This window comes from Protomyctophum bolini (assembly GCF_963924005.1).
Source record: "Protomyctophum bolini genome assembly, chromosome: 12".
In the NCBI taxonomy this organism is placed as follows: domain Eukaryota; kingdom Metazoa; phylum Chordata; class Actinopteri; order Myctophiformes; family Myctophidae; genus Protomyctophum; species Protomyctophum bolini.
In genome coordinates this window covers 6,531,863-6,545,992 of record NC_137873.1, presented here as the reverse complement: position 1 = coordinate 6,545,992, position 14,130 = coordinate 6,531,863, and the positions used below count along the sequence as shown (strand labels likewise).

At 44.1% G+C, this 14,130-nt stretch overlaps 1 protein-coding gene across 1 annotated transcript in view; it reads right to left on the bottom strand.

The window, feature by feature from the left end:
* The window catches only part of LOC308325443 (catenin delta-2-like), a gene marked incomplete at both ends in the record, with an annotated part of 160,386 nt that overhangs the window by 39,647 nt on the left and 106,609 nt on the right, over positions 1 to 14,130 (bottom strand). The window contains 1 exon segment of the mRNA XM_080777935.1: positions 6,929 to 7,115. Within this exon segment, the coding sequence (XP_080634061.1) occupies positions 6,929 to 7,115 (187 nt within the window).

The window sequence follows — 14,130 nt, the reverse complement described above, 5'->3', positions numbered from 1 at the left end:
TTTCCAGGGATCCACCCCAGAAGCAAAGATTTGAGTTAAAAACATTCGCTCTGAAAGAATATATATATATTCAAAGATTTGCGACACATTTTCACAATTTCTCAAAAATAGCAGATGTACAAGCTAGTAGCGTGGTGCCGCGGCCTTATGAGCTTGTAGGTCTACCCTCCACAGCCAGTGGACAGTAGAGCCGCAGGTATATCTGGCTGAACAGGGTCATTAAGTTATGCTGTTATGTTTCCGTTTGTTCATTTATTTTCATTGTTACTGTATATTGCTTGTTGTTCATTATTGTTGGGATGTTTTGTTGTTGTCTCTGTGTGTGCGCGCAATGTTGACTTTTGTTTTGTTGTGCTTTGGCAATGAGGAACATATTTATCATGCCAATAAAGCCTTTTGAAATTGAAATTGAAATTCAGAGCGCGTGCGAGAGAGAGAGAGAGAGAGAGAGAGAGAGAGAGAGAGAGAGCAGGTGGCGAGTTACAATCTGAAGCCGCCATGAAATATTGACTCCCCAGTCATCAGACTTCCTGCGTTCCCCTAAGCCTATAACAGCGTGCGGGTAAAGATGAATTAGCTTTCCGAGATCCAGCTGGAAGCCTCTTCGACACAAAGCTATCGCTCACTGACACACACGCGCACAGACACACACACACACACACACACACACACACACAGAGTCACAGACACACGCACACACCGCAACCCACTTGCGGAATACTCCAATAAAGTAAACTGAAAAAAAAAATACCTCAAATGTTCTAAGTATCAATACTGCAATATAGAAATACCAGAATTCTAAATTTACTTTTATAGTAAAACATACAAAAGTATTGGTACCAAAAGTAAAAGTACTCATTGTGTGCAGTGTCCCATTTAAGGTTTTCTTTAAAAATAAAAAAATAAAAATATCCCACGATTATGTAACCCATTTCTTTCACCCAGTGTCAATTATCTAATGTAATCCTGGGCGCTACACTTCCTTGGGGAAGTGCCTAACGATGATGTCACATGGTGGACGGGTTTCTGAACTGCCCTCAGCCCTCCTATGAGACACAGACCCGAGTAGAAAAGAATGGTGGTGTTTTATCATGATTATTATTGAGGACCTATTACGTGAAGATGGGTTGAAAAGTAGTGAAGTGGTCCTTTAACCCATTTTGAAAAAAATGTCTTCTAAATCCTAAATGTCTTCTGAAAAACCTATGTTTCTATGTCAGTGGTACTCAACCTTTTTCATGTCAAGGACCCCCAGAATTATCTGTATTTGGCCGCCGACCCCATCTGGAAATATCTTCTTCCAGGGACCCCCCCCCCCCCCACAGAAGCAAAGATTTGAGTCAAAAACGTTTGCTCTGAAAGAATATATATTCAAAGATTTGCACCACATTTTCACGACTTTTCAAAAATAGCATATCTACAAGCTCGTAGCGCGCCACTCGGTGGCGCGCTATACGAGCTTGTAGATCTGCTATTTTTCAATAGCTAAAGCACATACTTGAGTAAAACTACTTTCCACCACTGAATCAAACACAGACAGATCGGTCCAACAGAAAGAGAGACACAGACAGACAATTCTGACTCGGCACGATTCTGACTCGGCACTGATCAGATGCCGTCTGTGGCTATAGCAGAGGGTGTGTGAGAGAGAGAGAGAGAGTGTGGAGCGGAGGGCCTGATTGGTTGTCATGTTGATAGATCTCTCCGGGGACCAATGGGGATCAGGGTGTCACTGAGCCCGCCTCTCTGGACATATTGTTTCATCAATCATCAATGTCCCTGCTTTTGGGAAGGCAACACACGTGCGTGCCCACACACACACGTCACGTGCGTGTGCGCCGTGTGTTCAAATAGGTATATATGCACTTGTACTGAGGCAGTGGTGCTCAAACATTGTTATGTCAAGGACCACCAAAATAGCACAAGCCAATAGCCAGAGTGGCAATATTTTATTAGGACAGCAGACAAAAATGAATCCAACGTTTCGGCAGTTAAGGTTAAGATTCAATATTTTAGCTGTGACGTGAGCGCCCCCTCCAGAGATACTTCCGGGTCCTACTTTTGTGTCACTTTTGTGTCCCCATAGAGTTATACTGTGACGCTCCGTCGGACTAAATCTGAGACGAAAATTCGACCGCTTTCCTCGCAACAACAAAGCTGCATGCTGCTCTCCCAAATCTGGCTGTGACAGGCCGTCTGCCCCACACGGAATACTATCGCCATTTTATTTTATTGTGTCAACTAAATCCCCATTAATGCAAACTAGATTCAGCATACTCAAGCCTGCACACATTCTAAATATGCCCCCGGAATATTTTAGAGAGCAACCACCTTCAATAATAATGATAATAATAGTCTTTATTGTCTCCACATCATATACTTTTGTTGTCATGGATGATGGACACATTAATAATTCTACTCGAGTTGGAAGCATTAAGACCCATTTTAACCCTCAATGGCTTCCTTTCTGAAAAATAACGTCACTGTAAAAAGATTCACGCGTTTAGATATTCTATTTACAATGAGATGCGGACGGGAGCTGCATGCCACGTGGACCCGGACGTAAAGTAGCACTACAAAATGACGTCGGACTTAAATACTGAATATGGATACAACAGTATGTCCTCCCGGTGGGGGCTCCTCACTGGCAGGTGAGTCAGTATAGGATACAACAGTATGTCCTCCCGGTGGGGGCTCCTCACTGGCAGGTGAGTCGGTATGGGATACAACAGTATGTCCTCCCGGTGGGGGCTCCTCACTGGCAGGTGAGTCAGTATAGGATACAACAGTATGTCCTCCCGGTGGGGGCTCCTCACTGGCAGGTGAGTCGGTATGGGATACAACAGTATGTCCTCCCGGTGGGGGCTCCTCACTGACAGGTGAGTCGGTATGGGATACAACAGTATGTCCTCCCGGTGGGGGCTCCTCACTGGCAGGTGAGTCAGTATGGGATACAACAGTATGTCCTCCCGGTGGGGGCTCCTCACTGACAGGTGAGTCGGTATAGGATACAACAGTATGTCCTCCCGGTGGGGGCTCCTCACTGGCAGGTGAGTCGGTATGGGACACAACAGTATGTCCTCCCGGTGGTGGCTCCTCACTGGCAGGTGAGTCAGTATAGGACACAACAGTATGTCCTCCCGGTGGGGGCTCCTCACTGACAGGTGAGTCAGTATAGGATACAACAGTATGTCCTCCCGGTGGGGGCTCCTCACTGGCAGGTGAGTCGGTATAGGATACAACAGTATGTCCTCCCGGTGGGGGCTCCTCACTGGCAGGTGAATCAGTATAGGATACAACAGTATGTCCTCCCGGTGGGGGCTCCTCACTGGCAGGTGAGTCAGTATAGGATACAACAGTATGTCCTCCCGGTGGGGGCTCCTCACTGGCAGGTGAGTCGGTATGGGATACAACAGTATGTCCTCCCGGTGGGGGCTCCTCACTGGCAGGTGAGTCGGTATGGGATACAACAGTATGTCCTCCCGGTGGGGGCTCCTCACTGGCAGGTGAGTCGGTGTGGGTCACAGCACGGCGGGTCCATTCGCGTACGTCGGTGCACTCACAGAGTTTACATTTAATACGACGAGAGAGTGCACACGTCTCTTAACCCATTCTGACCGGGAACCCGTTTTGGTGTTTAGCATCATGTCATGCTTTAGCTATTGAAAAATAGCAGATCTACAAGCTCATAGCGCGCCACCGAGTGGCGCGCTACGAGCTTGTAGGTCTGCTATTTTTGAAAAATCGAAGAACGACTGACATTTTTTTTTAATCTGATCTCAGGTCAGAATGGGTTCATCAGACCAGTGTGTGTCCAGTGGAAACCTCGTATGAATCTGATCTTAGGTCAGAATGGGTTAAGGTTTCGTTATCGTGCGTTTGCACAGATGTTCGGAGACTGTTTTGCCACTCGGTATACAGCGGTATAGCAGCAGCGGCGGCGGCGCTGGCCAAAATATGAGCCCATCAGAGTGTTGTCTGTCTGGCGCGCGGCCCAGTCTCTCTCTCCCAGACAATCTCTCTCTCTCCGTTGCCAGACTTATTTAGAAAAGCACAGCCTCTCCCTCTCCTCCCCCATGAGCCCTGGCAGTCACAGCGATAGAAATCTCATCATTCATTTAAGCGCTACTGACGCGGTTAGGGCAGCGTCTCGGAATATACTTAGCGAACGAACGAACAGGGTATAAAAACTCCTCGAATAAATACTGGATTTCAGTGCATCACCGGAACCATTAAAGACAGCTTTCTCTCTCTCTCTCTCTCTCTCTCCTCCTCTGTGCTCTCGGGACGTGGCTGTGCGTTCTCAAATGCATCTTTGCCCAGATGTAGCCTCCGATGCTCCAATGATTTAGCTCATGGGCGCACGAGCTGGCGACCTTCGGGTCCTTCGAGCCCAAATGCGATATATACGTAGGACATCACATTTGGGCAAGTGGCTATATGGGTGAATTTAGCCCACGGAGTGGTGCTAAATTCTGTGCATTCAAAGATGTTCCTATAGAATCTTTACAATTTACAATTTACAATTTAGGCATTTAGCAGACGCTCTTAATCCAGAGCGACTTACATTAAGCAAGAACAAAAGCATGGGAATACATCACATAAAAACATTCATCATGAAACATGCGTAAGCTAAGAAAGTAACAGTGGAATATCTATATAATGAAATTTATACGTATAAACTTTACATATATACTACTATGCTATACATATGTACTATGGCGTGCTATGACTATATACAATGCAATTCTAGTGCTGTCTACATAACATGCTATAAGTCTGTTTCAAATGCTATCTAAGTCTACAGAAGTGCTATCTAGGGTAGAGTAAGTGCTATGGGCCATGAATCTTTGTCATTGGTCGCAAAAAACCCGGTCAAAATGACTAACAAATCATCTGAGCAACATTTGGCGCTTTTAGACCGGTGTTGATAGTACTAAGACGAAGAATGTTCGTCGACTCCCTTTTCTCACTGGCGAAAACGGAATAAAAATGAAATGAAAACGAAGCTACGATGACTAAAACTAAGACTAAATATATTTAGTCTAGACAATTTCGTCTAGACGAATTTGTCTAAAAAAGACTAGACCAAAATGTTGTGGACAAGAGATCCAGTACTTGGTTGCATGATGAAAATAGCAGATCTACAAGCTCGCAACGCGTCGCGTTGCGAGCTTGTAGATCTGCTATTTTTTTAAATGATAATAGAAATCTACAAAGTAATTAGTGACTCAAGTCACAGACAGAGGTGCATGGGCAGCGAGCGGTGGCCTACGGGTTAGAGGATCGCCCTAGTTGTTGCCGGTTCGATTCCCTGGATGGGCAGGAAAAGTCTGGGTGCCCTGAAGTGCCCTTGAGCAAGGCACTGAACCCCCAACTGCTCCAGTGGAGCTGCTTATAGTGGCCGACAGTATCAGACTGTGGTTGTATACTGGTCAGCTCCCAGGTTTTAATGTGACTGTGTGTCTGTCTGTGTGCAGGGCGTTGCTGAAAATGAGCACTTGTGCTCAGCTACTACTACTAAAAAAAGAAAAAATAACACACAGACACAGACATGTGTGTGTGTGTGTGTGTGTGTGTGTGTGTGTGTGTGTGTGTGTGTGTGTGTGTGTGTGTGTGTGTGTGCGCGCGCCGTGGATGTAATTATGGTGCACAGAAGCAGATGATGTATTGGCCTGTGCTGTAGGTCTTGTCACTGCTGTTATGAAGCATGCCTTCATTATTGGTCTTGTGTAGCAGAATAGCCCATGTATTATTATGCTGCTTTATTCATAATAAACTGTACGCTGCATGCCTTTATATATGCTGCTTTCTCATTATGAATTAATACACACGATGAGATATGCAGTATAGGCTATATACCATTCACTGTGTCAAGTGTCTTCTAGAAGAGAGACAGCCTAACAAAGAAATGGCCCCCGATCAGTGATGGCCCTGTCTCACCGAGCCTTTTAAACGCCTGGGGTCGGACACCATTTTGGGTACTAAAGGGCCACTTTGGGCTCAGTGCAGGGTAGAGTGGCCGGATGGTAACCGCAAGGTTGCCAGTTCGAACCCTGTGGGCTCAGCCCCAGAGTTAGTGTCGAAGTGTCCTTGAGCAAGACAGTGAACCCCTGATTGCTCCCGATGTGCTGGTCGGTGCCTTGCGTGGTTTCCGCCGCCATCGGTGTATGAATGTGTGAACGGGTGAATGTAATGCACGATCTCTGTACAGCACCTTGGATAAAAGGCGCTATATGAATGCACCATTTTAGCCCTTTGCAACCAGATCTTATGTGTTAATGATATTTGAGAGACAAGAAACACTTTCCTGGTGTTTTTATGTGTTTTTAGATATATCTTGTATTTCAAAGTGCCAGTGATGTCATGGACACTGGGTCTCACTTCCTTCCTGGACGACATGTTGTCTCCCAAACATCATTCAAATCAGATCTGGTTGAAAAAAGGAGTGAAGTGGCCCTTTAAAACGCCCTCACAAGTAGGCCAAATTCCAATACCCAAAAACTCGGACACTCCGCTCACTCACACCCGGTCACTCCAGCATGGAAAAATTATGATGAAATTGGTGACCTGCAGAAATATGTGACCATCTTGTCGTCTTCACTCAATTTACATGGAAGTCTTTAAATATGTGGCATAAAAATATCGCTATAGGTTGAAGCTGCTAATGAACAAAACTGCAACGATTTACATTCAGACACTGATGTTATGTGATTGTCTATACACAATTGTCACATATTTCAGCAGGTCACCAATCTCACCGTAACACCACCAATATGCTGGAGTGACCGAGTGTAAGTGAGCGAGTGGCCGAGATTTGGGGTATTGGAATCTGGCTGTAGTCACGCTCGCGCTCGCACACGCACACACACACACGCGCACACACACACACACATACACACACACACAGTCACACACCCCCACCAACCTGAGGCATCCCGTGGCGTTGCGGAGGACCTGTGAGGAGTGCAGGTGCAGCTTGCGGTCCTCCTGGGTGTTGGGCGACGTGTCCCAGCCCGAGTGGGGGATGATGACGGCGTTGGTGAGCACGGCCAGCGCGTCCTGGATGATGGGCATCTTCAGGGCGTCGCAGGACGACAGGTTCCACAGGACGCCTGGGGGCGGGGCGGGGAGGGGAGGGAGACGTTTAGTTATGTCCAAGGGAGTTCCTATGGCAGCCAGTCTCATGGTGCATCTCTGAAGCAGGGCAGGTCAGACAATTCAGGCCCTTAAAGGACCACTTCACCACTTTTCAACCTATCTTCATATAATAGGTCCTCACTAATAAACATTATAAAATTACACGATTTTTTTCCTACTCAGTCTGTGTCTCATAGGAGGGCTGTGGGCAGTTTAGAAACTGTCTTCCAGTGACATGACGATGGCTTCCATTTTCGCATTACAACTTTTCAGGACTAGAAAACCTGAAATTTTTATTAGCTTGTATTCCCCATCGATGATGTCACTGGAAGACGGTTTCTGAACTGCCCACAGCCCTCCTATGAGACACAGACTGGTTTCTGAACTGTCCATAGCCATAATATGAGACACAGACTGGTTTCTGAACTGCCCACAGCCCTAATATGAGACACAGACCGAGTAGAAAAAGATTGCGCCATTCTTTCATGATTATTAGTGAGGACCCATTATATGAAGATAGGTTGAAAAGTGGTGAAGTGGTCCTTAAATTTAATAACAGGGTGCAAATAAAAAGTGACAACCTTTCGATGTTTAACCCATTCTGACCTGAGATCAGATTCTAAAAATGTCTTCTACATCCTGACAGCTTTCCATTCTGACCTGAGATCAGATTCTAAAAAATGTCTTCTATATCAGTCGCTCTTCGATTTTTCAAAAAAATAGCAGACCTATACAAGCTTGTAGCGCGCCACTCGGTGGCGCGCTATGAGCTTGTAGATCTGCTATTTTTCAATAGCTAAAGCATAACATAGTGCCAACACCAAAATGGGTTACATCTTTTCATGACCTGATGAAGATGTCACTTAAACATCAAAACGTTGTCACTTTTATTTTGCACCCCGTTATTAAATTAAGGGCCTGAATTGTCTGAGCTGCTCCAGTGGCTTCTTTTTAGTTTAGTTGTGTCCATTAGTGTCGTCCGGATCACGTCGCTTGCCGATTCTGATCATTTGATTTTGACCATCTGCCGATAGCGATTTTTTTTCCCGATCGCATATTTTTATTGAATATACTTATGTCATATCACAATAGTACAATATCCCTTTCTGTGTGGAGTTTGCATGTAAAAACATGCAGTAATCCTGGTCACTAAACTGCCTCCCCCTGGCCAGCCGGGGCGCCTGATGGAGGGGAAAGGAACTGGTTGGAATAACGTGTTCCTTCCACGCGCTATACGTCCAACCAGGGAAACTCCCCCCTGTCAGGTGTAAAGGAGCAACTTGGACACTCAGGCATGAAGGAAGCATGAGTTCAAGTCCGTTGCTCTCCCCAGGTTGGCGGAGGGTGTGTAGAGCCCAGGATCACATTAGATGATTGGCACAGGGGTGAAAAATGGGTTACAAAATCGTGGTATATATATTATATTATAATATATTAAAAAAATATATATATAGTACAATATCCCCAAATCACAGACAATATCAAGTGTAATATCATGATCATTTGTCATTTATTTAAAATATAAATGTAAATACAATCAGAAAAAATGGTCGCTTGAAAACCAAAGCTGCAACCATTCATGATTATTTTAGGTGTATTTGTTTTTTTATGCCGTGTTCCCTATAATGTAATGTCATGTAAATGTATTCCACCGTTTGACTGTCTGGTTTTTTTTACAGTTTTTGACTGTTTTTTGACTGTCTGTTTTTACGCTTTGTGTTTCTTTGTGAGGACTGCGGATGAAAATTAACAACTGTGCTACAGTATATCCGGTGTATTTAGGTCCATGTGACGTCCATTAATATGCATTGTCCTGTCCAAATAAACAAATATGGGAATAATATTGCCACGATTACGTTTTTTTTTTTGCTCCCGGTCCGATTCCGGTCATTTGAAAATGACGTGATCGGCCCCATGATTTCCGATCACGTGATCATCGGATCGGGACAGTTCCAGGAAACAAAATGGGGGGACGTTTTTATTATTTCCACACAAAAGCGCAAAGGTATGTAAATGACATAATAATAATGTTGAAAATGAGTCCTATTCCCCTTTAAGCACAATTAAATACTTTGCACGCAAGCAAGCACACACGCACGCACGCAAGCACAGGGTTTTGCTAAACTTGAAGATGTGCACACACACACACACACACACACACACACACACACACAGAGTCACACACACACACACAGAGTCACACACACACACACACAGCAGTCATAGAGTATATATAATTAGGTGTTTACGTTAACTTGGTGTCCACGGATCTAGGAATGCACCCAGACCGTCAGCCTCGTTTATCCTTTTGCCTTTATACGGCGCTAATTATACAGCTACACTGGTTAGCGGGCGTGTGTGCGTACAGTATGTATAAACGTATGTGTGTGTGTGTGTGTGTGTGTGTACAGACTGTGTGTATTGCTGTTCACCCTTGGCTGAACATGTAGCTGTGCAATGACATCCTCTCTTATCTATAGCAGCGTGTTTGGGTTCATGAATGCGTGTCTGTGTACGTGCGTGTGTGTGCGCGCATGTGTGCGTTCATGTGTGTGCGCGTGTGTGTGTGCACGTGCGCGTCTAAACCCTCTCGACAAATCAACCTTATTATCCGTGTCAGCATGCGGACGAACGCGGTGGGTTTGTCGTGAGCGTGGAGGACGTATACACAGCGTGCAGCGCTTTCCGCTCGCGGTCATGAGAAGAGTCTCTCTATAAATGACTAGCTGCTTCTGGCTACGGCGCGCTAATTAGCCGCTACTGTCACATGATTACGGAGAGCTTCGTTTCCCCCCCACCACCCCCCCCAATCTTCCTCTCTTCCTCTCTCCTATAGCGCAGATCAACGCTAATTATTAAGACCATTGGTGACATATTTACTAAATAAAGATTCAAACTGTACCTAAAAATGCACCCGTGATGATTTTAACATCTCCACCCTTATAGCGTATACGGTGACCTCCACCCTCGGGGTCGGGAGGCCATGCCAGGCAATTGCGCGAAGAAAACGCAGAAGAAGAGACCACTTCCGACGCCACGACCCGGAAGTGATAGCCCTCCATATTTGAGCCACGTCCTCGTTCTATAGGGCTGTGAGTCGATGCGCCATCGATTACTTTTCTTAGCGTGGACTAAGAAAAAGGACTATTAAGCACGTGCGCGATATATACATACGTATATATCTATCTATACTCTATCTATCTATCTATATATGCTATATTAATATAGCATACATATTATTAATGCTTATTAATCAAATCTTGTAATCTCCTGGATGGGTTAAAAGGTTAATATAATTTGTTTTAATCAGACTATCCTAACCTGCCGTGGGCGACAGAGCGCCGAGCAGCGATGGCGTTCGTTCACTCCCTCCACATTCCTTCACTGTCTCTACAGTCACGCAAGTCTCGTGTCTGCCCGCCGACAACAAGTATTGTTTTATTGGCCGACCACGACCAGTATATATATATATATATATATATATATATATATACGCTGCCAATTGCATCGCCCGAACGTTCCTGGAATACAGCCGTTTTATTAGTTCATCATGGACGATAAGACATTCAAGACGACGCCTGTATTAATTGGCAGCCCTTCATCACCCACTGTGTGTGCACAGTACACTTGCAGATGCAGTGGAGGAGGAGACGTATAGAAGTAAACGCATTGAATATTGAGAATGTGTGATTTATCTCTCTCTCTCTCTCTCTCTCAAACACGCTATACATTCACACGTGCATGCGCACGTATACACGCACACGTACACACACACACTATTGCACGACAGATGAAAGAGGTTAATTGCCTCAGCCTTACATCAGCATGAGGTGCATATCGTCTCATACACAGACAGGTTGTCCATTCCCTTTGTCTCTCCTCTCCTCTCCTCTCCTCTCCTCTCCTCTCCTCTCCTCTCCTCTCCTCTCCTCTCCTCTCCTCTCCTCTCCTCTCCTCTCCTCTCCTCTCCTCTCCCCTCCCCTCCCCTCCCCTCCCCTCTCCTGTCCTCTCCACTGTTATATTACACTGTCTCCTCTCCTCTCCTCTCCTCTCCTCTCCTCTCCTCTCCTCTCCTCTCCTCTCCTCTCCTCTCCTCTCCTCTCCTCCCACTGTTACATGCTTATCTTACGCATGTTTCATGATAACTACTTTGTATATGTTATGTGATGTATTGCCATGCTTTTTTTGTTCTTGCCGACTGTAAATCGCTCTGGATTAAGAGCGTCTGCTAAATGCCTAAATTGTGTAAATAGTGAGTGTGTTTGGCATTACTCAACAGGCAGGCTGCGACTATGACTCATGGATATACTTGACATTAACTGACGATCCATGTTTAAAGGCGCAGTGAAACGGAAATGGTGAACAACATGAAAATGGTGTTTCCACATGAAACACCGGTCTGAAGTTTCTGAACCAATCAGAGTGTCGCATCCCTTCAGGCGATGGGACGGTAGCTAGGGACGGTGGCTAATGCTATGCGCAACAGCGTGGTGTTGTTTGTTTATAAATCAGACGGTCGCCCAGCACAACCAGTTTACTGTTATGTGGCTTATTTCTACCCTATAATGTTTTCAGAAACATATTTTAGCGTGATGATTAAGTTGAAACCGAGTAATACACTGTCTGAATGTTATCTTGAATGGAAATAAAAACGGAGAAATCTGTAATCAGAAGCAGCTGTGTTGCATGGATGCGCAGACATGGGGAATTAAACATGTGAGCTTCATTTTTATTGGCTTTTATCGATGTGTATCTCTACACGTCATCACGCAGCACGTTTTCGTTTTAATAAATAAATAATACAATCGTTTTTATGGACCTTTGATATAAAAACACACAGAAATGAGAATTTTCCCATTGTTTTGGCATCCATTGTTAGGTATGCCCATATGATGACCACGGATATGGTCTAAAAGTGTGAAAAACTTATTTTTCATTTCACTGCGCCTTTAACTCATTTAGGCATGACGTCGACATTTTCAAAAATGTCTTTTTAAAATGTCATTTTTTTCTGAAAATGTTGATCAGTGGTGCTCAATATTTCATGTCAAGGACCCCACAAATTATTATGTAATATGCCACCGACCACCATCTGAAAATATGTTGTTCCAGGGAACTCCCCCAGAAGCAAAGAATTGAGTTAAAAACTGAAACTCTGAAAGAATATAATTATATTCAATGATTCCAGGCACATTTTCCACGATATTTCAGAAATAGCAGACCTACAAGTTCATAACAGCTAAAGCATATAACATAATGCTTTAAAAAACACCAAAAGGGGGTTCCCGCCCCCAGAATGGGTTAAAAAGCGAGTTGTTTGTTTGTTTGGCTCTCGAGCCGCCGGGCGATTCCATTGGTTTCAGCACGGCAAGAAAAAACATCTATACTTGTGGGGACTTTAAACTTGCATGAGATACTGTGTAGGTAATCAACGAGACATGGAAAACACTGTTAGGCCTATTTATTTTCCGTGTGCGTACACGTGTGTGTTATCATTGCATTTTAATGTCTTTTTTTAACCCATTTTGGGGCAGGAAGTTCTCAGATCTATACAAGCTCATAGCGCGCCACCGAGTGGCGCGCTACACGAGCTTGTATAGATCTGCTATTTTTGAAAAATCGTGAAAATGTGGAACGAACGAGTGAATGTTTTTAACTCAAATCTTTGGTCCCTGGGACAACATGACACTGTTTTAGAACCACTGACTATAATTATAAACACGAGGTTTTTCAGATAACTGTCAGCATTTAGAAGGCATTCGTATAGAATCATCCTCAGGTCTGAATGGGTTAAAGCAAATGGATTGATTTGAAAAGTCCAGCCGAGAGAGAGAGAGAGAGAGAGAGAGAGAGAGAGAGAGAGAGAGAGAGAGAGAGAGAGAGAGAGAGAGAGAGAGAGAGAGAGAGAGATAAAGATTGATGATATTTCAAACGTCCGTAACTTATTAAACCGTGCAAAGCAAATTTAGCCATATTATTATAATAACGCTGAATGAATTATTCAGGTGAGTTTCGGTAACTAATTTGAACGTCTTTCGGGAAATATGTACGCAAATGTGAGGTCTAAATAAAAAAAAGCCTTTAAAGTGATTTCACTTTATTCAATTTTTTAATTTCATTTTTATTTTTCTGGATAATCCTCTCCCTATAGTTGGAGTTACCTCCCTGTCCCCAGTTAAACCCCTGAGGTCAAAACAACCTTAATGGTTTCGTTTTTGGCTAGGGTTAGCCAGCCTTCATCCAATCAGGATGATGAGGGGCCTTTTCCTCCAATCATGATCAATTTATTCCACCCCCGACAATACACTATAGTCTCGGGGCATTCTTTTAACAAACACATCCATTTATGTTAACCCATTCTGACCTGAGATCAGATTCTATAAATGTCTTCTACATCCTGACAGTGGTCAGTGGTTCTTCGATTTTTCAAAAATAGCAGATCTACAAGCTCGTAGCGCGCCACTCGGTGGCGCGCTATGAGCTTGTAGATCTGCTATTTTTCAATGGTTAAAGCATAGCGTAATGCTAACACCAAAAAGTGTTCCCACCCATGATGGATTAAACTGGAGACAAGTTCTTAAAAGTAGCACACACACACATGTGAACCTCTGAAGGGAGACATCACAGTAAAAAAAATAAAACACGATTTTAAAAATAATCTGGGAAAGAAATTAATGAGCGCAAAAATCACCTCTGGGAATAAAACTTATACATACTTTTGAGAAAGATTGTTTTTTTTCTCTTCTTTCTTTTGCTTTAGTTGGATTTTAGCCTCGTCTATTTTTGTGTTGTTTTTGTGTCTTTTTTCTCCCTCTCTCTCTTTTGTTATAAGTTGTCCCATTTGTTTGTGTTTTTTGTTTTTTTAGGATCTTATTCTGCACGCACATGCTGGGGAATTATTTTAATTGGTCATGCAGCTAATGAGAATTGAAAAGAGAAATCATTGCAGATGTGCTATAGGGGCAGTAGGCATTTCATATTACTGTACTG